At 43.2% G+C, this 23,542-nt stretch overlaps 1 protein-coding gene across 2 annotated transcripts in view; it reads right to left on the bottom strand.

Moving 5' to 3' along the window:
- The window catches only part of DCAF5 (DDB1 and CUL4 associated factor 5), a 75,238-nt gene extending 59,365 nt beyond the window's left edge, over nt 1-15,873 (bottom strand). Inside the window, exons 1-3 of one of the 2 annotated variants that reach the window (XM_049825301.1) lie at nt 15,619-15,873; nt 4,689-4,832; nt 397-433 (exon numbers count right to left, since the gene is read on the bottom strand). In XM_049825301.1, coding sequence (XP_049681258.1) covers nt 397-433; nt 4,689-4,832; nt 15,619-15,832 — 395 coding nt within the window. In that variant the 5' untranslated portion in view covers nt 15,833-15,873. Of the gene's footprint in view, nt 1-396; nt 434-4,688; nt 4,833-6,199; nt 8,385-15,618 lie in introns of those variants that run through there. The other variant, XM_049825302.1, reaches the window with a different exon arrangement.
- Between the last annotated feature and the right edge of the window lie 7,669 nt (nt 15,874-23,542).

The following is a 23,542-nucleotide window of genomic DNA, read 5'->3' on the forward strand; positions in this document are numbered from 1 at the left end:
GTAGGCCAAGCACTACCTATCTTAAATACAGGTCAGGTGAGTGTTTTGAAAAACAAAACAAAAAGCCTGTATGTGTCACAATACTTGTACATGTGCCAGAATAATCTGGCTCTGAATCCACTCAGAACCTACTAAACTGCCTGCTGGAAAGCATATGTATTTAATAACCATTCTCTTTCTGAAGGTTAAAACAATGCAGAACCCAAGTGCTGCAAAAAAATAGGGTGACGGGAAATACTTCATTCCAGATATGAATTTAGATAAATAAAAAGCATGTTTCAGGATTAAAACACTGTGATCTTCTCCCAGACCATTCATTTAAAACAGAAAGTGCTTCCAGTGAGTTGACATTAGGGGAGCTCTTGAAGCAGTGGAAACGCAAACTGTGTTATTTACCTTTCAACATCATGGAGTATAACTTGCTCATCATTGCCTATAAAGAGAAATATAAACACTTAACATCATGTTCCAGTGGTTAAAAAGCATTAGAGTGAAGAAAAAAATAGAAAACAATAAATGGTTTTTTTTATTTATTTTCTATTTCAAAAACAAAACTGAAGCAGAGAGAAGACCAGTTCAGTTGCCAAGTGGTCAGCCCTCTGCTCAGTTATGTGAAAGGCTTCATGTGACATTTCCAGACATGATCAAATGCACCAATCCATTCCATCTGCTACTGCTCAACAAGTAATTCTACTTAACTGCATTACTGATCATTCTTTGCTCAGTTTCAGCTTGAGTTTTGGGACATTTGCAGTAAAGAGAAGACTATTATATGAAGCAGCAGAACACCTTTAACTCTCATGTGAATACACCTTTCTTCCTGCTCAGAGGATGCTCCATAAAAAAGATAATGGAAGGTGAAAAGAAATGCCATAAGCAAAATGCACTGGGCTCCCAGCTCAAATGCTGCCAGTTCACACTGTCAGCGTTCAGGGGTTTGCAACCATTGAGAAGGCACAAACATGACATCCAGTGTCATTTCTTTTGCATTAACAAAAAGCAAACCAAGTAACCAGACAATCATGTCACTTTTCTTTGATCACATCCATTGAATACAATGGAAACTAACCACATGTATGCAGACTAAGAGGGTCACAGCTACAAAGTTAATTCCACTGGCTCATGCAGTGTTTTTCAAGCTATAGCAACAGAGTATTTCTTTTTAGTCTTTGCACTGAATATTAATTCATCTAATTTGGCAACGCCTCTTTAGAAATATTTAGGGAGACACACATTTATACTTAATTCAAAAGAAAAAAAAACAGAAAGCCCAGTGTCACATTTTTATGCTCAGTATGTCTTTGGAGTTGCGATTATCAAGTTGGGAAGCTTTCCTAATGTACACCAAAGCCAGAGGTTCAGAAGGAGCAAGATTTCATGTTATGATTCTTAAGCATTCGGCTGACTCAGTTTTCATTTATCCCATACACATTTCAATTTGTATTCTGTCCCAACAGAAGAAATATGAGAAAGTTTCTCTTTGACTAATGAGCTGTGAGATTTTTTTACATCCACTTGCTCTTTGCACAGGCACCTAGTTAAATCGGGCCAGCCTTAGATTACTGCAGTAGCTCATCTTTTCCGTGGTACAATAAACAAGTCACTTATGTGTAAGTGTCCTTTGATCATTAACTGCAATGGAAACTGCCCATTATACATTTCAGGCAAGGTTTATACCTAGTAAAACTATTCTAATGCCTATGTATTTCACCAGTGAATAATGTAGTCTAGTTTCCCCAGTGACAAAATTTCCTCCAGCAGACACTCTTGCACCTCACTCTCCATGCAGTATGAACATGAGAATCATTCTAGATGCCTGGCTTCAGGCCTCTAGTCATCATGGAATCAACCTTCCCTTCCATCACAAGCTCCCAAACGGGAAAGAAAGAATGAAAGGAGAGGGTGTGTGTAATAACCACTGCTCCTCTCTTGTTTTGTGTGTGGGAGAAGGTGGTGATAAAAATCTAACCACAAACTGCTTGGTTGCTTCTGGTAAGGATTCATCCCTGGACAAAATGTCACTGCTGTTCAGCCCAGCAGGGTTCCCACTTAGTGTTTTATTTAACACAGGAGAGTTCATTCTTCACTGAGAATAACTCGTTTGTATATGCAACCCTCCCATTTATAATCTCTCTTGTTTTGATAACTGCAGTTACAATGATCAGAAAGACAAGAAGTATCTGCCATTCCCTTCAATGACACCTGTGAGGATGAAATACTGCAGAGCACATACAGAGGAGCAGAGTTAAGGTGGCCTAAGCCCCATAACTGTCACATCAGGTCCCTACAGAAACAAATTCAGTTCCTTGTAGGTTTATTTCAGCTTTACATATACCTAACACTAAATGCAAAAAAACAGTCCATGCAGTTTACTAAGAGGGATCTTGCATTTCAAATGCTGCTCTACTCTCAGTGCATGTGGACAAGGAAGGACAACAGTATTCTTCAGGGATGGGAACTTCTTTGCTATCTTGAGACAGTTTTTTTTCTCCAGAGATTACATGCAAAACACTGTCCACTCAGTTCCTGCCTTCCATTTTTGCAATGGCTACATGTGGTGCTTGCTACACATGCACTCCTTCAAAGCAAAGAGCTTTGAAATTCCTTGGATGCAATCCAATTTGTACTGAAGTGGAAAATCCTTTCTCTTCTGCTATCAAGAGCTGCTTTAGGGAAAGGCTGTCAGATCCTAAGTCATGAGTCATCGGCAGCTTTATTTAAAGAATGAATTGAGTCCTGTGCACCTTGTGCTTGTTTCCATACTCTAACTTTTAGGGGTTTTTTGAAGTATTTCAGCTTCCATGATTTGAATACACCTCCAACCCCTCCATACTGGGGAGGGTGACGACCAATAGATCTTAGGATCCACAATTCTTTCAGACCTTTTAAGAATCTCCCAGAGCATTGTTGAGTGAATAAATATAGTTAGCCCCATTTTACCAACACAGATAAAACAGATGGTACATCTAGGCCATGCAGCAAAATGACTCTTTACAAGGGATCCAAGAGTCAGACTCAGCCCTTGCAGATGAGCTCTGTGAATCTTGGTGGAGCAGCTGAAAGAGTTCCTGACTCCTCCAATGGAAATAATTTCTGGCAAAGGCACAGTGTGTTTATGCAAACTGGAGGAGGAAAAAGAAATGAGAACGGCCAGTTTGTCTGTGCATCAGCTGTCACAGCTCATCTAACCTGGCATCTTAGCAAAAATCCACCATAATCAGTGATGTACATCTTTAACTGAAGGTGTTAACTGCAGTGGCAAGGTACAGTCAAACTACTCTGCTGCCCTCCTGTGAAAACAGTAGCCTCTGACAGCAGGCCCCAATGGACAAAGGGTTGAGTTGGAAATGAGAAAATACCATTACAGCTGCTCCAGCAAGATTTGGCACAGTTCATTCCTTGAATATTCATATAAGGTTCCATTTGTCTGAATTCAAACTTAAGTAAAACAGGCTCCAGCCCAAAACGTCATTGGAATCAGTCATGAAGATACATTTACTTGAAGACAGTGTAGACTGCTGTCTTTCTCATAAAACAAACAGCAGTCCCCAAAATCAGAAGATAGGCATCGCTATTCGACATTCTTGGGGTTTTCTCCACTTGAGAAGTATATCCGAATCATTTCATCCTTAAAATTTGGCACCATCTTAAGCTTTGTCATGCCTTTTTTTTTCCTAAGGGATGTTATAGTTTTAACAATGTTGAAGGATGGGAAGCTTCCGCCATTCACATGCACTTAGAATCAATTTATAGCACTGATTTGCTGTTCACAAATCTTGGTTCAAAAAGGTAATGAAGGGCTCTGACAAAGCAGTCTCATAATATCCTAAAATAAGTCTAGCTGTATGTTAACAGACATACTGATGAAAGATACAAATTCCTGTCCATTCTATTATCATGTCAGATAGAGGAAATGAAGTACAGCAGAAAATGACACTGACCGCATTTTGACAGCCTTGCACCTTTTTCTTCTCAATCCAATTTTCCTCCCTACCTCAATACTTCAAAAAAAATCAAGTGGTGAAATGAACCTAAATTCTAGGGATTATTACCCCAGAACAAGTACATGTCCACTCTCCTTATGTTAGTTTTCAGACTGAATTAAACTTTCTGTTAAAAAAGTGGATTCATATTTAAAAAGATGAAGAATATCAAGGCCAATTAGAGCCCAACTGCCAACAGTTCTAAAAGGAAGACACTTATCTAGTGAGGAATGAGGTCTGAGACAAGTGATCCACCAATAGATGGCAATAGCCCTTCATTAGCCATCTAAGGGTGCATTAAAATCACCTAGGAGCAGCACAGATTTTCAAGCATCAGGCTTGAGTGCCAAAGAGGATGCAGGGTTTGCTCTCAGTACAGGTATGAGGGAATAACACAGACCATGTTCCACAGTCTGTGGCACAAGGTGGGGCAGACTGGACCCAGGATTCTCCTGACAGCTCAAGACATGATGCACTTACACCAGGGTTTGGGAAAGGAAAAGCATGACAAAATTGAAAATGTTGTGCTACCTAAAGATTTCCTTGTTCCCAAAGAACCTTCAGCTGCTGATTAAGGACACCTTCCAGATCCTTAAGGGACTGGGAAAAGACCTTTCATGTGTGGCAGGATCTTGCTCACGGCTTCTACTCTAAGGCATTCACAGTGCAAACCCCTGTGAAATCAGGGTGCTCCTCCTTCCTTACCTCCAGAGAACACTTTCGTATTGCCACTGTTAAAAGCTAGGCAGAAGATATTAGAGTGATGCTCCCCTTTCAGCTGAACTGGTTTGACTCTTGAGTGGATGGCTTCTTCCATATGCCAAAGTAAGACCCGGCGGTCATCCCCTCCTAAAAGACAGAAAGGAAATGTGCATTACTGCCTGAGCCATGTGTAAATTGATGACAGACAAGTTATTTAACTCTACAGTTATTCATAAAAGGCTTTGCTGAAACCCTAATTAGCATTAAAAAAATTATACTTCGCAAGGGTTTGGATATACAGACAGGCATTTACATTAAAATGCCATGCAGTCAGGTATTTAATTAGTATTAATGAAAACAGAGGAATCAGCAGGAAAAGTTTGAATTAAACAGCTGCTGTTCTGCCAACACAGTGACAACCTAAAGCAACCTGGAGACTCAGAATTCTACTGGTATGTAAAATTCTGTGGCAAGCTGTAGAAGAATTACATGCCAAATTAACATAAGCATGTTGGCAAAATGCTTCTACAGCAACTCCTTGTCGCCAGCATCACTTATGTTATTCATAAAACAGGAGCTTTTTTCCTCCCTTTCACCAACAACTGTATCTCCTCTAGCAGTCTTTGCAAAGCCTTCATAGCATAGGTTCGCTACAGGACTGACATGCGGCCATAAAAACATTTTACTGAAGCATTCAGAAGTCTTCAGCATACACAATTATGTCATGCTTCGAGATCTGTAAAGGTTAAGACCGACATTTGTAAGGTGAACTCCTGACAAAGAGAATAACTGGGAAAAAGAAGTTCAACTCTCTTGCTTTACAGCTTGCTGTGCTTCTAATTGCTTGCCTAGGTGCAGTTCTCAGTTCAGAGCTCTATGCACAAATATATTTAAGTGCCTCCTTCTCTGTCTGGTAAATACACAGATATAACAAATATTAGACTCTGTTCATGCTTCAATTGCATTAAACTATTGTTTATTATGAAGAGAAAAAAATTCAAGATACTATTGTATTAGACACTACTCTCAATATCAATTTTGAATGCCTGTAAAAATCTGAATAAAGCTTCTTGAAGTCAGACTCAAAATATTTTTGGTATCTGTCTTTAATAACAAATGAAAGAGAATGGCATCACAAGTCAAAAGTGCCACTAGAAACATGCTAAATTCAGTTAAAACATTTTACTGCTTCTTTGCACAATCAAAAGCATAAACTTGGCTCCTTCTGAGCTGCTATCCAAAAGGAAAATGCATGAAACAGAGACAAAAGGAAACTGAAATTAATTTGTCTGCAGTTTACTTCAAGAAGAGGTAAATGCACAAACAGCATTCATGACTACTGTTAATCAGATTTCTTAAAACTTTTTACATCATATGATGCTATTAAGAAGTTTTCCCATGGAACTGAGTTATGTCAAACATCCTTTAAGTTAACAGTCTCTCAGCCTTTAAGTCTCCTAACAGATTTTATGACAATCACTTTGATAGACAGTACAGCTGCATGTTATGCTTACCCATGCTCCATGAATAATTGTGTATTCCTCCTCCTGATTTTGTACTTTACAGAGCAAACAGGAACCCATGATAAAAAGATTCCTGATGCATTTGGTAACTACTGGGAATAAGAGTCAAATGTGACAGGTCCAGAAAAACTCACAGTAATTGATGGTCAACTAAACTAATGAGAGCTTAGATTCCTTGCTGTCTAGAAATAGGAGAAAGTTGTATTTGCACCCTAGTGACTGCATATGAGCTAGTAATAAGGATACACCGAAATACATGACTGCTGAAACATATGACCACGTTAGTCACACTAAAATCAAGAAGCGATTGTCACATTTAAAGTGGTTACTTTCCAAAGCTGCCAACAGCCAGGTCTTAAATTTATCACTACCTGGCAAACAATTTAAGCAACATTTGAGGCTGGTGAACACCAATATTGCTTCTATCAGACTACATTTACTGTCTTTCAAGACTTCTGTAAAAGACTTTTCAGGGCAAAATATAATAACATACTGTTGCTAATTGTTACCATAGCAAACCAATTTGCAAAACCACTGCAGTAAGTCTACACATTCTCCCACCTGATGGCACAGCCATCTAGGTGTCTCACTCTAACAGCAAACTCATACTCATTTCCATTACCCACCTAGTCCAAATACAAACAAAAACAATGAAGATATTCAAAGACAACAAATGTTACTGTGGTTTCCAGCACACATACAGTATGGAAGGAATCAGATAAATTGCAACCTGTGCAGAAAAGTCTTTGACAGTGTTAAAGTTGCCACTACCTGCTTTTTTACAAGTTTCTACACCTTAGTGCCTGCTTCCTCTGGCTCCAGCTTAGAAACAACTCTTCCTACCGAACCCAAATGTCTCTCTCTTCCCAGACACCTAGATCTCCGTAAGACTTTGGTACAAAGGGCATCATTATTGAGGCGAAACACTACAGCAGCCTGAGAACTCTGTTTGCCTTTGTGGTGGCACATGTTACACAGTTTAGGAGCTTTTAAATGCTCCCCACACTCATGCAACCCTGTCCCTTCTCCATCTATGTATTGTCTTGCACATACTTGTCTTTGAGAGCTTCTACACGTTTCATGCCTCAGTTTTATTCCTCTCATACCCCACTGAGACAGAAAAGTTTAATAAAATGATAATGTTAACTGGACTGGAAGAGTGCTCCCTTCTAACTCCAATTCAACTATTCCAGAAATACTTCTGACTTAAGGCCAGTTCCACCAGAAAGAAAAAGCCTTACCAATGTGTCCAGTCACAGAGGATTTGTGGCAGAAAGACACTTTACCAGTCTCTACATTCTCATACAAAAGAAAAAGAAGTATTAAGTCACAGGCAAATACACCCAAGAAAAGTCAACTCTTACATGACTGAAACCAGGAGAGGTGCGAACCAGCAAATCCAATCTCCACTACCAAAAGCTGACCTTTGGAATAAGACGGAAGAAAGGAGGGAGGCACATGCGTGTGGACAGGTATACAGGGAGACAGGAAAGAAAATGTAACATATAGAGCTTTTACACTCTGTAGAAGAGAAGCATGATTCTTCAGACACAAAGTGCATGCACATCATGCAATGTAAGTTACAAGTCTGAGAATTATAGGAAACTCCAGGCCTATAGCATTCATTTTGTACAGGTGATGAGTGAATGCAGATTAAAATGCTTTCAATTTATGGTGGATTTATTGTGCATGTACACCAATTCTACAACATGTGAAGCAGAAGCCACTCAACACTTTTCAAAAAGCACTGGACCCACTGCACAAACTTCTGATAACTCTGCAATGCTCTCCAAAGAGAGTAACTGTGTTATGGCAAGGGTATGTCCTTGACATGATACAGAGCATGTATCAACAGCAACAGGTTTACTATACACCTGCAAAACCTGGATATATGGCCTCATATGAAAATACCAAGGCTCCACATGCGGATTTTCTAGAAATTGAAGCCCCGCATAAAGTGTTGAATTTGTAATTTTTCAGTTCATGGTGTCAGAAGCAGCAAGTTTGACATCTTCAAGGTGGAATAGCTTCACTTACATCTTATTTTGCTGATTCTGTTTAGGACTGCATGACTGACTGCGTGACTGACAATTTGAAAAGTAAAAGTTTGTGCGACCCAGCTAAGAATCATACAATGCCATTCTATAGTTACTTTTCAAAAAGGAACCACATTTTGAAAGATTTAATTAGTCAAGTACTTCAGTGTTCATTATGGGTCAAACCTGCTTCCACATTCAAAACCAAAGTGCAGCAGGAAGAGAAGTCAGGCCAAAGAAGTATTTGTGGTCAGAGAGGATGGAAATTTTATCACCTTCCCATATTACTCTTGATGTAGAGAAGAGCAGTGTTCCAATTTTTTTTTACAAGCACACATGAAAGAAAAATACACAAACACACCTTTCTTCCCTGCCCCAAGTCACTGGAAGACTTTGTTAATGCTTTGGGCCTTCTGACTAATGTTGATGAGACACAGGCAAGATTAAGGAATTCTATGCAGAAGATATTTAACAGAACATACCTAAAAGAAAAGCTTGCATTTCAGATCTTGGGATAGCTATCCTGAAAAAGATTCTTAACTAGACAAACACTTTGTGTTCACTCTTGACAATCTTCTAGCTCCTGTGGGCCCGAAGTGGACCTCCCTGAAGAATTAAAAATGCCTTGTCTTCACAGTTTGCCCACTTCAGAACGGTTTGTGCATGCTGTATACCCCAAGATTTGGGGGAAAAAAACCAAACAGGGTGTCGTGTGTGTCGTCCCCCCCCAAGTTATTTCTTTTGGGGTTTGGGTTTGGATTTGGGGAGGCGGGGGTGGCTTGGGGGCTTTTTTTAAGCTGCACAAACACTATAGGTAGAATATGCCTATTCTAGATAACTGAATAGGTCCCAAATGACTCAGCATGGCATATATTTCAGCACAACAGTTCACTGCCTCCACCATTCCTAAACCAAAGCATTCTAGTTTCACCCTGCTTTTGGACTAGTTCTTACCAAAAAAGTTTCCTGATCTGATTATCTCCTAAATAGGTAATCACTAAATTTATACACAATTAAATTTGGAAGAAAAGTCTACCTCATAGTAACAGTGATCTAACTGTAGTCCAGGGCTGTTCTTATTAGTCCTAAAATGGTTCAGAGTGGGCCAGAAGATACCCTTGCCAAAAGCAGATCTAGTCTAAACAGTATCTGCGTAGCTCATGAAACACGCTTGAATTCTTGTGTGCCAACAGAAGCACTTCAAAAACCACACCAGTTAGGACTTAAAAACTGCAGTTTTAAAGTGTATCCACCTTGCTGATGTGGACAAAGCTCAAGACTGCTACTCCTCTTTGTCTCCCGTATACCAGGTCCAGTCACTGAAGAACCTACATGGCAAATGGGCAAGACTTCTAAATCATAACATAAAAGATTAATCTTATTGCTTGTTTCTACTCAAGAAGTTGCATGAATCACAGAAAGTCTGATCGGATGGTATTTCAAGAAGTTGATCGCTTAGTTGACCCCTGGCCATGGGCAAAAGGCCAGACTGTGTCAGAATTATTCCCAGTAGATGTGTGTCTAGTTTGTTCTTAAAAAACCACCGAGGTAGATTTCACACCCTCCTTAGGCAGCCTATTTCGGTGCTTCATTATCCTTGCCATTAGGCAGATTATCCTAATATCTAGCCCAAGGGTGCAGTTTGACATTACATATAATCCCACTCCCCCTTGCCATGTGCTCCTGCTATTTTCCCCTCCCATTGAATTCAGTGGTAATGCAGCCAGAGGATGAGTAGGTTAAAGAAGGTGACCTGACAGAAAATCAACTGCTGGACAAACAACCTCTCCCTCCCTATTCCTTCCCCCTGTTCAGATGCTTCCATCATACCAGCTTTAACCTTTAAAAATGCCACATTACAAACAGAGAGGAAAAATAAGTGAATGAACTACAGGATGAAGTGGAAGTATAAGATCAAACAGCATCCTAAAATCTTTCTTCCTATAATTTAAGACTATTTCTTTGTCCTATTCGCAGTGGACAAAGAAGAGTTTAACAACTTTATGTAATAATAATTAAAAACACTTTTATGCATCTTAAGATTTGCATCTCTACTCAGCTTTTCTTTCTGTAGACGAAGTGGACCCCTTTCTTTCAGTCTTTAATTTTTCTAGACCTCTGATCATTCTTCATACCCTCTTCTAAACTTTCTCTAGTTTGGTCGTACCTTTCTCAAAGTACAGTGCCCAAAATTGAGCACAGGGCTCCATCTGAGGCCCCAACAGCACCAAATAAAGCAGGATTACTTCACATGCTTTATCATGTCTGATATTTATGTTGTGATCTACTATCACATTTGGATCCTCTTTACAGGACTATGTTCTAGTCTCCATAGCATATTTGTAGAGTTGACTATTTACATGCTGTAGTTTGCACTTGTCCCTGTCAAACCACATGACATTTTTTTCCAGGTAATGTATATTAACTTTAAATTCAACTCCTATCTTCTAAAATTATTGCTGCCTTTCCTGGTATCATCTTTAAATTTTATAATTTCTCAAACATTTACAAAAACATCACATAGTAACTGGAGCTAATATCCCTCCTCACACAGAATTCTGCTTGATACAAAAAGACTAAGATCAAGACTGCCACTCTTTAGAACATATTTGATACACAATCCCCTTACTTCAGAAGTAATATTCCACTACCTTTGCTAAAGTCACCTCACTCCCCTGTTTTAGGCTCATGCTCCTTCAGATTTACATGGCAACCAAATGACAGATGAATTTCCAGTACTCTCTTGCATCCCTACAAATTTACAATCATAGAAGAGCTATTAATTTTTGCATTATCTGGTGAGGGAAAAAGAAGCCAAGAGAAAAAGAACATATGCGTGGATTAAGTAAGCCTCAGATTACAGTACTTCCCAGAAGTTATCTTGAAAGTGCAGTTTAAAGTATGGAAAAAAAAAAACCTGGGAGGTTCTGATAAAGATACTCATGTTTGTAAAAGATAGCAGGCATGAAAAATGACAGTCAGATAAACAAACAGGAAAACATATCCACCAAACTTGAGGATGGCAGAAAGAAAGCCTGTTACACAGACTAAGTAAAGATGATTCTTAATAAGCTAAATTGCAGAAGGAGATGCCTGGCATATCTGAGGGAAGAAGTCAGTTGCATATCATGGCATGGTAAATATAATTTCCATGCACGGACAGTCATGTGTTTCTCAAACTGTTAAGAGAAAAATATCACCACCTAGTATATGAAATGTTGCAAAGACCCATTTTGTCCAATAAAATCTTTCAACTCCATCCAGAAGCTAGTTTTAACTAATTTCAGCCCACTTACACATTTCTTATAGGTTAAGTTTCCTCTCCCTTTGTGTCATTCTACAGATAGGTCTTTTCTACTTGTCACATTGCATGTTCTCCTGAGTATCCACCTCCTCCTTTCATTTCTCTCAGTTTTCTTTAATTCTTGTCCTTATGCCTGTCCCTTCTTCTAGCACTCCTGCCCCAAAACATTAGTCTCTCTCTCTCTCTTTCTCCCCCTCTCTAAAGTGACACTGTTGAGTTTCACACAGGTACAGCAAAAGCCTAAAGACTGGCCCCCAACCCAACTTGTTGACCTCGAATTTTTTACTTGAAAACATGGTGAGGAACCAAATTAATTACTATTAAATGTGTAATCTCCAATACAAGATTTAAAGAAGTTAAGATACGAAAAAGTTTCAAACATGCTTTCAGGAGGCCTGCTGAGGCTTGTCTACACTGAAGCGCTCTCCAAAATCCTAACAGGAAAACTATCTGGAACTGTAATACAAACCCTGTTTAAGCAGTTTGAAATGTTTACTGAAACAGTAATCATTAGCCTTACAGACTTGCTTCTGAGAGATACATTAAAAAAAAATAACGCGGGACACATACCCAAGAAAAGCATTCCAGCCAATGCAGCACAAATCTGGATGCAGGCTAGCATTTAAATGGCATCAGTATAGTCACTATGAATGCACTGTATAAACTGTACTTAAACCAGCTCTAAAACAAGGTCTAAATTGTTAACAGGTCCATTAGCTGAAGCAGACCCCTGTAGGTTAAGAATATACATATTAACCAAGACTGAACAACTGAAAAGACTGCTTGCACTCTTCGTTTTCACAGACTCCTATATCCCCATCAACTCTCTTAGCTGCTTTAAGTGCAGATGGAAGCATCTAACATCTCATCCATACCTCAGCACGCTGACTATTTTGAGGGAGGAGAGACCCACATGCCATCTATTCTAAGGCTTTATCTGCATTTGGAAGACTTCTGAAGCTTCAGAAAACTTCAAACTAGAAGCAGCTTATATTCTTCTTTTATCTTTCATCTGAGCTCTCCTGTTTTTTTCTGCTTTTGCTATTTCTCAGAGTTTCAAGATTAAGTATGACCTTAAAAAAAGGAGTGGTTTGAGTGTAATTTTAATGAAGCCTGGGCTTCTAACAGCATGAAATTTAACAGACCATCTATGAATCTTTCACCTTGTAATTTCTTATTCTTGACTGAAGAACAAAGCACCTGCCTGCTGTTGCTGTATCACATAAAGTATTCTAGATCTTACAGTCACAGATAATGTAAAACTTTGTTAAAAACAGTTACCATAATTAGAGCTCTTCATTTTCTCAGGACATCAATACAAGGTCAGATTTAAGGTAGTCTGTTCTTAATTATCCCATATTTGTGCACTGCTAACACATGGAACTTAAGCATCCTCTTCCCACCCCTGCCTTTTTTTTTCCCCTCACTTGCTTCCTAGTCATTTCATGAAATTTAGGAGGGTAGAACTCTAGTACCATTTATCTTCTGCATATGGAGGAAAAGCTTACTGCCTTTAAGCATTCTGTAGTTTTATGAGTAGTTAGGAAATTTAAAAGTGGACATCGTTTGAAAGCCTTCCTTTTACGTACGCTTCTTTAGATGTCCACTTGATGGGAATTCTGCCTCCATTCTCTCACTGCAGCTACCTTGACTCAGGCAGCTTGGACAAAATTAATTCTTAAAACTCCCTTCTAGCCCTCAACTTTTTATGCTTCCACCTAAAGAACAGATGTCAACATAGGTAAGTGCATCAATGACATGACAAGACCTGAAGTGTCTCCTGAGGCTTTCTCAAGCAAGAAGAACAGAAAATACTGATGGTGTTTCCATCACTTATTACAGAAAATAAAAAAGCAACAACAGATGCACTTGAGCTCTCCGTAGCGCTTTATAAATAGAAATATACAGCTCTACTTACTACTGGAGAAGGACCAGTACAAACTAGCATGCCAACTCTAGCACATCTGGGAAATTTAGAATAGATGAATCAGCATTCCCTTCCAACACACATGTGTATATACCTGTATATGTGCATGTACAAATATATATATATATCCCTGCAAGATAAATGGATGAGTATCACAAAAGTTGCATGTGTAGATAGATAAAAGAATCCCTGACAGTGACACTAAGATCCTTCATGGGCACTTATCCTGGAAATCACTGGACTTACAGTGTAAGTTTCTTCAGGTAAGAAAGTTAAATTTAGGAAGGTCTCAGTGTATCAGCTTCCACTCTATGTTTATAAGGTGTTTTTATTCTGTCCTTGCTTAAAGGCAACCGAAGAGCCGTAATAACTTTTTATTGAAACCCTCTGTTATTTCTGGAGTTACTACTGATACCTTTGTGTGACAGAGGCCGCCTCTGCCCAGACGCCACAGCAAGGCAACAGCAGCCCGCCCAGCCGTGCCCCCATCGCCTTCCTCAGTAGCCCGTCTCTATTTACAGCCCACCAGAGGGTGGCCAAGCAAAACCGAGACCCTCTCGCCCCTCCTCCACGCCTTGGCTGGTAACTGGGCCATTACCCTCTTGCAAGCGGGGAGACCACTCTCAACAAAGCTGCCGCGGCCTGATGCCAAGGAGCTCTGCAATTCCCCCGGGGGCCGTTGCCCCGCACGACAGGGAACGGGCCCTCCCCGCCGCAGCCCGGCCCCGGGGGAGGGAGCTGTCGGCAGCCCCGGCCCGCCGGAGGGCAAGGGAAGGGGGGCTGCTCCCTCCGGCCCGCCTCCCCCCACCCCCCACCCCCGCCAAGGGCCGGGACGCGACGCCCCCCGCCCGCGGCCTGCAATGGACGCTGCGCTCCGCGGCCTGTCGGCCCCCAGGGCGGGCGCGGCGGGGGCAGCCCCTCCCGGGCTGGCAGCCGTCTCCCCGCCGCCCCGAAGGGCTCTGCCCCCTCGCAGCGGGACGCGGGGTCCCGCGGCTCGGCGGGAGCGGGGCGCCGCGGCCCCCCGAGGCCCGAGCCCTCGGGGCGCCGCGCCGTGCCCCGCCGCGGGCGGGATAGGCCCTCGATTGCCCGGCCTGTCGCTAAGAGCCGCCCGAGGAGAGCGCGGCCTAGCAGCGCCCGGCCAGGCCCCGGCCTGAAGTTGCCTCCTTCCCCCGCCGCCCCTCCGAGCCCGGAGGCGGGGAAGGGAGGAAGAGGCACCTGCGCCAAGCGCTGCTGGGGTGGGGGGGAAAGGCGGGCAGCCGGCCGCCGAGCCCCGCAGCCCCTCCCCGGCTGGGGGGAAGGGGGTGCAAAACCTTTCCCTGCGCTCGGTGTCGCAGCTGATGTCAAGCCCTCGCCTCCCTCCTACCTGACAGCATCCCCCCCCCCCATGGCTTCCTCAGCCCCAGGCACTGGGGGGGGAGTGGGGGGACTTGAACCCAAAAAACATCCCCACGAAGATGATCCCCCCACCCCTCCCCAAACGCGCCCTGCGAGGGGAGGAAGGGGAGGAACAAAACAAAACCTTACTCCCCTCCCCCCAAATAAAATTGGGGTTTGGGGGCGGGGGGGGACTGGCGGTCCCAAAGTGACCGGTCCCTCAAAAAAACCCGATCCTGTTCCCCGCCCGACACCGAGCGGGACCCCCGCCCGCCCGCCCGCCGGCAGCGACCGCTGACCCCCGCCCATCCCCTGCTGAGCCGGCCCGGGCCACGGCGCTGACAAATGTCACCCGGCGCCCACAATGCACGCCGCGGGGTTGTTTCCCCTTCGTCGTCGTCGTCCCCCCAAAATAATAAAACCCCCTTTTAAGGGGCGAAACACGTAAGCCATCAAATAAAGGGGCACCCCCAGCTTCCACCCCCGGCGCCCTGGAAACACTCTCGTAAAAACTTTGTCCAGGGCTCTCCCCCCCCCCCCCCCCCCCGATAATAGTAGAATTTAAAACCTGTCAACCATTTTAGATCCCTACTTGGGAAACATTATTCCCGGGCACCGGTGGGTTTGAGCAACGACTCTGAGCGCCGCCGCGGCTCCCCTCCCCCCGGGCCGCGGGGGAGGCGGCCGAGGAGGAGGAGGAGGAGGAGGAAGCGGCTTTCTGGGGAGGGGGTGGCGGGAGGGGGCGAGGGACGGGGAGCGTTCGCTTTACCTGAGACCAGCCACTGGCCTCCATTGTTGGAGAATTCAATGGCATTGACACAGCCGAAGTGGCCCAGGAGGTCCTTCTTGTAGAGGTTCCTGCAGCCCCGCAGGCGTCTCCGCTGGAAGTCCTGGGTGAGCAGGGGGTCCCCCTCCAAGCCCCGCTGGGACAGGAACCCCACCACCGACCGCATGCTGCCCCCCCGGCCGCCTCTCCTCTTCATGCTGCCGCCTGCGCCGCTCCCCGCCGCTCCTTCCCCCGCCGCCCCTTCCCCCGCCGCCGCCTCCCCTCCCCCGCTTCCCCCCTTGTTATGGTTATGATGATTTTTCTTTAGCCAGCCATGGCAGTGAGGTGTTAGACACTCCGCCGCTTCCTGATCCCGCTGGCTCCTCCCCGCTCCCCTCAGCAGCTGATCCTCAGCTGCAGCCCGCGCCTCCCGGCCCGGCTTTAACGTCGCGCCGCCGCCGCCGCCGCTTTTTAACTCGCTCCTGGAACGGCGCGGGGGGGACCGGATAAATTCGCCACTCCGAGGACCTGCGGGAGGACGTTTTCTACCGCCGCTGCCGCCGCCACTGCTGCTGCCGCCGCCGCCACTCGCGGCCGCGTTGCGCTGCCTGAGGGGCGGCTCGGCCCGCCTGAGGGGCTCGCTGCCGCCAACGGCCCCGCGGCCGGCGGGCGCGGCCGCGAGCGGGCGTCGTCCCCGCCCTGAGGGGAAGGGGAAGGAAGGGAGCTCTGCGGGGGCACAGCCGGCCCGCCGCGGGGTGCCAGGGGTGTCCCGAGGGGTGTCCCGGGGGGTCCTGCCGACAACTCGCCGGAGGGAAGATGAGGAAGCAAATAACCCAAGCGCGTAGGGTTTGCGGTGGGGTTTGTTCTCCGTGAACGCTGAGTGATTTCTGCGGGACTTCCAAAAATTATGCCTTTAGAATGTTCTTGACGCTTTTTTTTTTTTTAAGAGAGTTTTTTACGCGGCTCTCCGAGGTTTTATTGCTTGCTCTCTCCTGCTCCTACCTGAGCAACACTGAAAATAAGAGGGTTGCCCCTTCTCAAATGAGTAAGTAGACCTCTCTGCAGCCCCAGAGGACGGATGGAAATGCAGATGAATTTTCTTCTCTTACCCTTCAGTATCAACAAAACCCTAAAAGGTAGCTGGCTAAACAGGTGGAACTGCTCTGTGTTGTCCTTCACTGTTTTACGACACCCTAACCTGTGTGTTTGTGGGGGGAAAATCTTTTTTGTCTTTCATAGGGCCCTGTCCCTCACATGTAAGATAGCAGGAGTGTCATACGAAGAGTAATGTCCGTGAGGTGCAGTGCGGAGCCCCCAGTCCCACCTTGTCGTGTCTGACTGTATACTCCTGCGCACAAGGTGAGCACTCCCAGACCTGCAGCTTGAAACTTTCAGGCCTGTATTCCCCCACAGGCACAGGTGAACTGGCACCAGTACCTAGGGAAGATAGACTTTTCGGAAGGTGAGGAATTAGCCTGACAGTCCTGGCCTTCTTTGTGTGGAATTGTACTGCTGGGAATTAGGAGTCTCCAAACATTAAGACAAACAAACAAAAAAAGGCTTCCTGACATAAACTGTAGTATGGCAACGTTACTGAGTACTGTTAGACTGCTGCTATGTTCCAGTGACAGCTTTTCAGTAGAAATTGAAATTCTGTCATTATAGAAAGTCAGTTAAGTGTTTTGGGATTCTTCTTGATTAAGATTATAGAAAGAACATGAAGTCCTATAAACTATGCTTTTTAGTTGACAACACTATAGCCTTACTTTTAGCATACAACAAAAGAAAATAACAAACTTTTCCTTCTAATCAGAAAAAAAAGTAAGAAAATGTATACAAAATATAGAACACTTCTTACATTTCAACTTTTTATACAACTTTTTTCTCTATGTGATATCAATAGGTAAAAATGTCAGAACTTAATTACAGGTATAATAGTAGTTTGAGAGGAATATCCAGACACACTCTGTTGACAGTTTTCTGTTAGAATGATAACAATGTTAATATTGAAGTGAAAACAAAGAACAGTTAATCTCTTCTGAATCTGAGCTATATGAAGATTTATTTTTTTTTCCAGTTAACAGTTGCTGATGGCCAACTATTGCTGTGTAACAGGTCTAGCAAGCCTCAGTATAGAGAGGCAAAGACCCTGTCCATCACGATTTGTGTTTATTACATTAACTTCAGATACAGGTAAATTGCACTGGTATAAATCATATTTTATAGCTCTTTTGCTTGCATGCCATGAAATTCTGTGCCATTACAATTATATCGGAAACTGTTGCTCATGTTGTATTCCCAGCATAGGTAAGTGGCATTACATTTTTCTACCTATAGATTCTAAACTGAGTCTGTCAGTTTGTATTCCATTCTCTATAATTTTTTTATAGCTCACAGCACCATACAATCTGAGATCTTCCAGAAATGTATTATGGAATCATGCAATCGTAGAATGGTTTGGGTTGGAAGGGACCTTAAAGATCATCTAGTTCCAACCCTGCTGCCATCGGCAGGGATACCATCCACAAAGTCAGGTTGCTCAAAGCCCCATCCAATCTGGCCTTGAACATGTGGTTTGTTTTTTCCTGTTTCCGAAGGTACTGCTCAGGTTGGATATCTTTGGTTTCTGTATTGAAATAAATAGGCATAGGAGCCTTTCATCTGAATTGCAACACAATAAAATCTCTATTGCTTTTTGTCCATGTTCTGGATCCAGTCTCTAGGAAAGCTGTGTACTTACATGGAAAAAATAGAAATAAAATTATTTCCTAAAACCCCAGTGCTAGGATTTTCAGAAATTATTTAACTGAAGTGTGGTTTTTTTTTAAAATCACAGTTGTAAGCAGTCAGAAAGAAGGTATCATGTTGTCAGAATTTGAAAGAAAAATAATAGAAGACTGCCAATCTGTTCTGCTAAATGCAATATTCTCTCACATGACCATACAGGTTAAAAAAAAGAAAGTGTTGCTAAGCATTCTTTTCACTCTCCAATTCCTTTGTTTGAATTAATTTTGAATGTAACACCTAAGGAAATTATCATGACCTGCACTGGTAACATTTTCCTTTGAAAATAATGTGGTGTTGTGTTAATAATGCCAGAGTGCTGTAGTCTCTTCAAAACACATACACTATTGGCCTGAGTCATGCTGAAGTAGCATCAATGAAGCATCTTCTTCTACTTTAATAGGAACCTTCTGCAGCTTGGAATGGAATTGAGGTATGGGAGATACTTAGTCAAACTGATTGGACTTCAACAAGTTACTGTTCTGTTGGACGTGTTAGCTCGCGGGGTGCTGTACTGAGACTGTTTGAATGTCACAGACCAAGCTGGATTGAGCCTGGCCAGACTCAATGGGCAGAGTAAGTTGGGGTCTGTTGGTACGCACTGCTTGAGCAGCTTAATTCTGTAGGATATTTATAGTCTCCTCCATGCCTCAGAAGCAGCATGAAATAAAGCACAAAAAATGTTTTGATTGGCATTTTAACAAGTGGGCAATAGAGGGAAGGAGTCAACTGGAAAGGAAATGGGAGATGATGAACAGGCTGGTGACTTTCTGTAGATGCTTTTGGACATGAAGATGAGTAAATAACATTTGATGCAATACAGAAGAAGGAACCAGCAGAATGCCTCAAACAGAGACGTGGCCAGAGTAATGATCTATGTAAACAATCTTGGGTTGCGGTTTCAGAGTTGCTAATTCCAGGGCTGTGCAGAGCCCAGTCTCCCAGCAGTACTAAATTGATCTGGATCAGGTATGGCCATGGTGTCACATTGCTCTCACATTAGTTTCTGCCCATGCTACAGAGTTTTTGTTCTGCCTCTGGAAGGACTGACAATGCCTGATCTGGTTTTAATGTCTGCTGGTACAATATTATCCTTTCAACATTTTTTCTGAACAAATTTGGATTGGCAGAATGAGTTAAATTGCATTAGTGGTTTCCATTTGATGACTGTGGTGTATTTGATCATTAATAGGAGGCCTACAGTGAGCTTTATTGTCAGATCATGGCATTTACAGCAGTTGACGGCTGTTGTGTTACAAGCTGCATTGGTTAATGCTGGAGGGAGAGGTATTGGGGCAGTCTAGGTATGGAAGCAAGAGACCTAAACAAGGGTCTTAGTGGCACGGATGGATCAAAGGACTTTGTCTTAGAGATGCTGTATAGAAGAAGTTGAAAATTTAGATGTACCCTGGGTGCTAGGATCTACAAAGAGGTTTCAGTCAGAGCTGACAGTTGACATACAAGCTTGAGTGGCAGGTAGACTGGTGATGTTATCCACAGATACGCTCAGAGAAGGTAATAAGAGGGCTTTCAGGGAAGAGAGGGAACCATGTTCCAGCTCTGCTGAGCTTTAACTTCCTGCTAGTCATCCACAGAAGAGAGAACAGGCTATAATTTGAGTTTGAATAGAGGGAAATAGCTCTGGAGAAAGGAGCAGATCTGTAAATCATCTGCAGAGAGATGTTAGTTATACATGTATTTCGGATGAGATAACTCAGAGATAACATGGGAGGGTAAAAGGAGAAGACCAAGGATACATCACTCGGAGAGTCTGTCAAAGAACACTTGGAAGGAAGGCTTAAATAGGTAAAAAGAAAAGATTTTAAGGGAAGCATGGTTGATTATGTCAGGTCAGAGAGGATGAAGTTTAAATACATTTTTTTGAGCTCTGTTGAACCTTTGACTGTCTGTGGTTAATCCAGAGTGGAAACAGAGAAGTCTGGACACTGATAGTTAGATGTCTATGGAGTGAGTCTAGAAGTCAAAAAGAGAGAAAGCAGTTATTAGAGAGGAAAGTGGGAGCGAGTCAAGGCTTTTATTTGTTTATTTATACCATCTTTTTATTTTTGAGGGGGAATAGAAACAAAAGGAGGGTAAACCAAGGAGACTATGTCATACTTTAGCCATATCATGTTGCTTGTAAAATTTATTCCCTCTAGTGGAAATTAGATGGCTTCTGGGCCTTTTTCCTTTTGCTTACTAATTTCACGGACCAGAAAGGTGGGAAGAACAAGCATTGCTCTCTCAAATGTCTCCCCTTGGGGCTGTTCAGCTAAAGATGTCACTTCAACATGCAGCTGAGCCAATCTAATGACTTGTGGCCACTGAAAGGTGGCTTTATTCTTCTTGGCTGTGTGTTCTGTCCCTTTCCTTGTTCTGATGCTGCTACTTGTTGGACCTGCTTGTCTGCCATTTTAGTGAGTTCATTCGGCTCACGGAAATGTCCCAGTGAGTGCCAAAATCAGCACAGGCTAGTAGGGAGTGCCCAGCTGAGAGTGGAGTTTTGGGAGATGGGGGATGTCACCTTCTTAGCAGCCATGAACTGCAAGGCCAACTTAGTTTGCCTTCTGGAACTGTACCACTGGGGCAAGTTAAGCAGCTCTTCAAGAAATGGAATTGTGAAATTGCTCTCTGTTCCTACATAAGCAATGAAAGAGTTGACAATTAATGAAGAAATATGTTGATGATGAGCAATGTTAATACAACTCATACTCATGGGATCAATTTGGCAGCTCACACCTCTGAGAGCAGTTTTTTCAGATGCTTTGCAAAACCTGCAAACTGGCAGTTACCGCTGATTCATCTTTTGGCTTAGGATGTGGTTTCACTGAGATCTGGCTCTATGGTGAGCTAGTTCAAGGAGTTAAAACAGAAGAAAACTCTGTTTTTTGCTGTGCTAGCTTTCTGCTCACTTAATTCCTTGAATCAGACTGGCACCAGTGTTTGCAAAAGTGAGGCAGTAGAAGAACGCCTACAGGTAAAAGGGGGAAGCAGAATTGCCTTTTCAGCAGGAGCTAAACCTTCTATCCAATCTGTTGCAGTGTGACACTCCACCTTTAGGATGTGGCTTCACAGTTGATTGAAACTGATCTCATTCTGACTTTTTCATGAAAGAAACGGTCCTGCTGCCTCCCTGGTATCAGCCCTGTTAAAACAAACCCTGCTCAAAATGACTTGAGTATGTAGTCATGCGGTTACTAGCATTGACATGAGGAAGATAAATCACATCAGGAGTTGAAATGCGAGTTTGGCTTTCTTCCGTAGCTTGGGATGAGGCCCCAAATAGTGTTATTAATGAGCTACTGGGGACTACATGCAGCTCTCTGCTCATTGTCTGCTAACAGCAATTTAAGTCTTGACTGGAGCCTCATCCCTTTGATATTCCATGATCATTGATTTTTCTTTTGAACATCGAGTCATTTACCCTAGTCTTCTCCCTGTTAAAGGATGAGCTAATGTGATTATAATTTTTTTTTTCCTGTGATCAGCAGAACAAGCTTGGTTTCCTATGGACTTGTCCTGATGTAGCACTGCTGTGTGGATTCTCATACGTATATTAAGCAGTGTCTGCACATGCTTGCCATTTTATCAGTGACAGCTTTATTAGGATCTGTTTCATCAATTTGGCTTTATATTTCACAGAAGTTACCTTTGCACAAATTTAGATGGAATTGAGCAATGGCTTAAACATGCTTTTTTGGCAAGGAAAGGGGGGAAAGAAAGAGGACCCAAAGGCAGAAACACCAACAGACAGTGTAATTGCATAAGCCTTCTTTCCTTAGGAAATCAGGCTAAAAATGAATCTTTGACAGAGACCTCTGCAGAGATCTTGGACCAGGCTGCAGAGACAGAAAGAAAAGTAAATCTTGCTGTTTACCACGTAAAGGCTTCAAGTTACCTGCTGCAACAGATTTCTCATAAGTAAGGCTAAGCCAGCAGTTGGTATTTACTCACTTGGTTACCTTCTCATCTGCAGCAATGTCCCCATCAGACTCTGGGAACTTGTTTCTTTGCCAGAGTGCACTCAGGCATCAGTTGCTTTCATTTATTTTTAATTTAACCTTTATACTTGAATAAATGGCTATTTAGGTAGGAAGACAAACTGTTAAAGAGATGACTGGTTTACAGGACTCTGTTCATGCTAGTGATGCCATGAAAAATAAAGGCTTTAAATGCAGCCAAGGGTACAATCCTGTTATTGTAGAAAAGCTAGACTTGGGGGTTCATTATATAGCATCCTCTGTGAGACTTCCACTGTGTAATAAATGCTGGGGTATTCTATTATTTTTCTCTCTTTTGTAACTTTAAACTTAAGCTCCTATTACCTTAGAAACTAAAATAAACAATTTGTAAAAGGAAAAACTGGCCTATTTCAGATTTCTGGGTGGAAGACAGTTTATTACAAATGGGTTCAGCTATGAACAAACTTTGCAGATTTGTTCAGATTTGGTCGCTATTCTGAGCTCATCTTGAGCTCTGATAGAGTTCTCTTAAGAATGCCTTGCCTACCCCGTAACAGGGCAGCTGGATCCTGGACCCCAGCCACATTGGCTTCGTGGGTCTCCTTTGAGTCGCTTGGGCCTTGAAATAAGCCTGTTGTGTCCCCAGATGTTAATTTTTTTTCCTTGAACTAGGTTACAGCTGGATCAGTTCCCTGATTCTCTGACCCTGTCATTACAGAAACGCTGGTGCGGGAGCAGGGAGTGAGCAGTCAATCAGGTTGAACAGGAAATGTGGGACTACCCTTCCAAGTGGCTATCCAGGTTTATGCTAGATTACAATGTCCATGTAAAACAAAGCATTATACTATACATTGACCAGGGTGGCAGTAAGGGGGGAATGAGGGTGGGGTGGCAGGTGAGGGAGAGAAGGAGGGAGACCATGTCCATCTGACTGTGGGAACTTGGTTATAGCCAGACCCCTCCAGCTTTTTCTCCTGAGCATGCATGTGATGATACACTTTTCTCCTGAGCATGAGCCATGTGATGAGCTTCGGAGTAGCGCTGGCTCCTGCTCGGTGACCTCCATTTCAACTGGTCAGCTGTGCCTGGTCCATCGGATCATATGGGATGGATGGAGAAGCTGTGGTCGGGTTGTGACTGTAAGGGAGATGCAGACCTGCCCTGTAGAGGAGAATGAACCA

This window comes from Accipiter gentilis, chromosome 22, assembly GCF_929443795.1.
Source record: "Accipiter gentilis chromosome 22, bAccGen1.1, whole genome shotgun sequence".
Lineage (NCBI taxonomy): Eukaryota > Metazoa > Chordata > Aves > Accipitriformes > Accipitridae > Astur > Astur gentilis.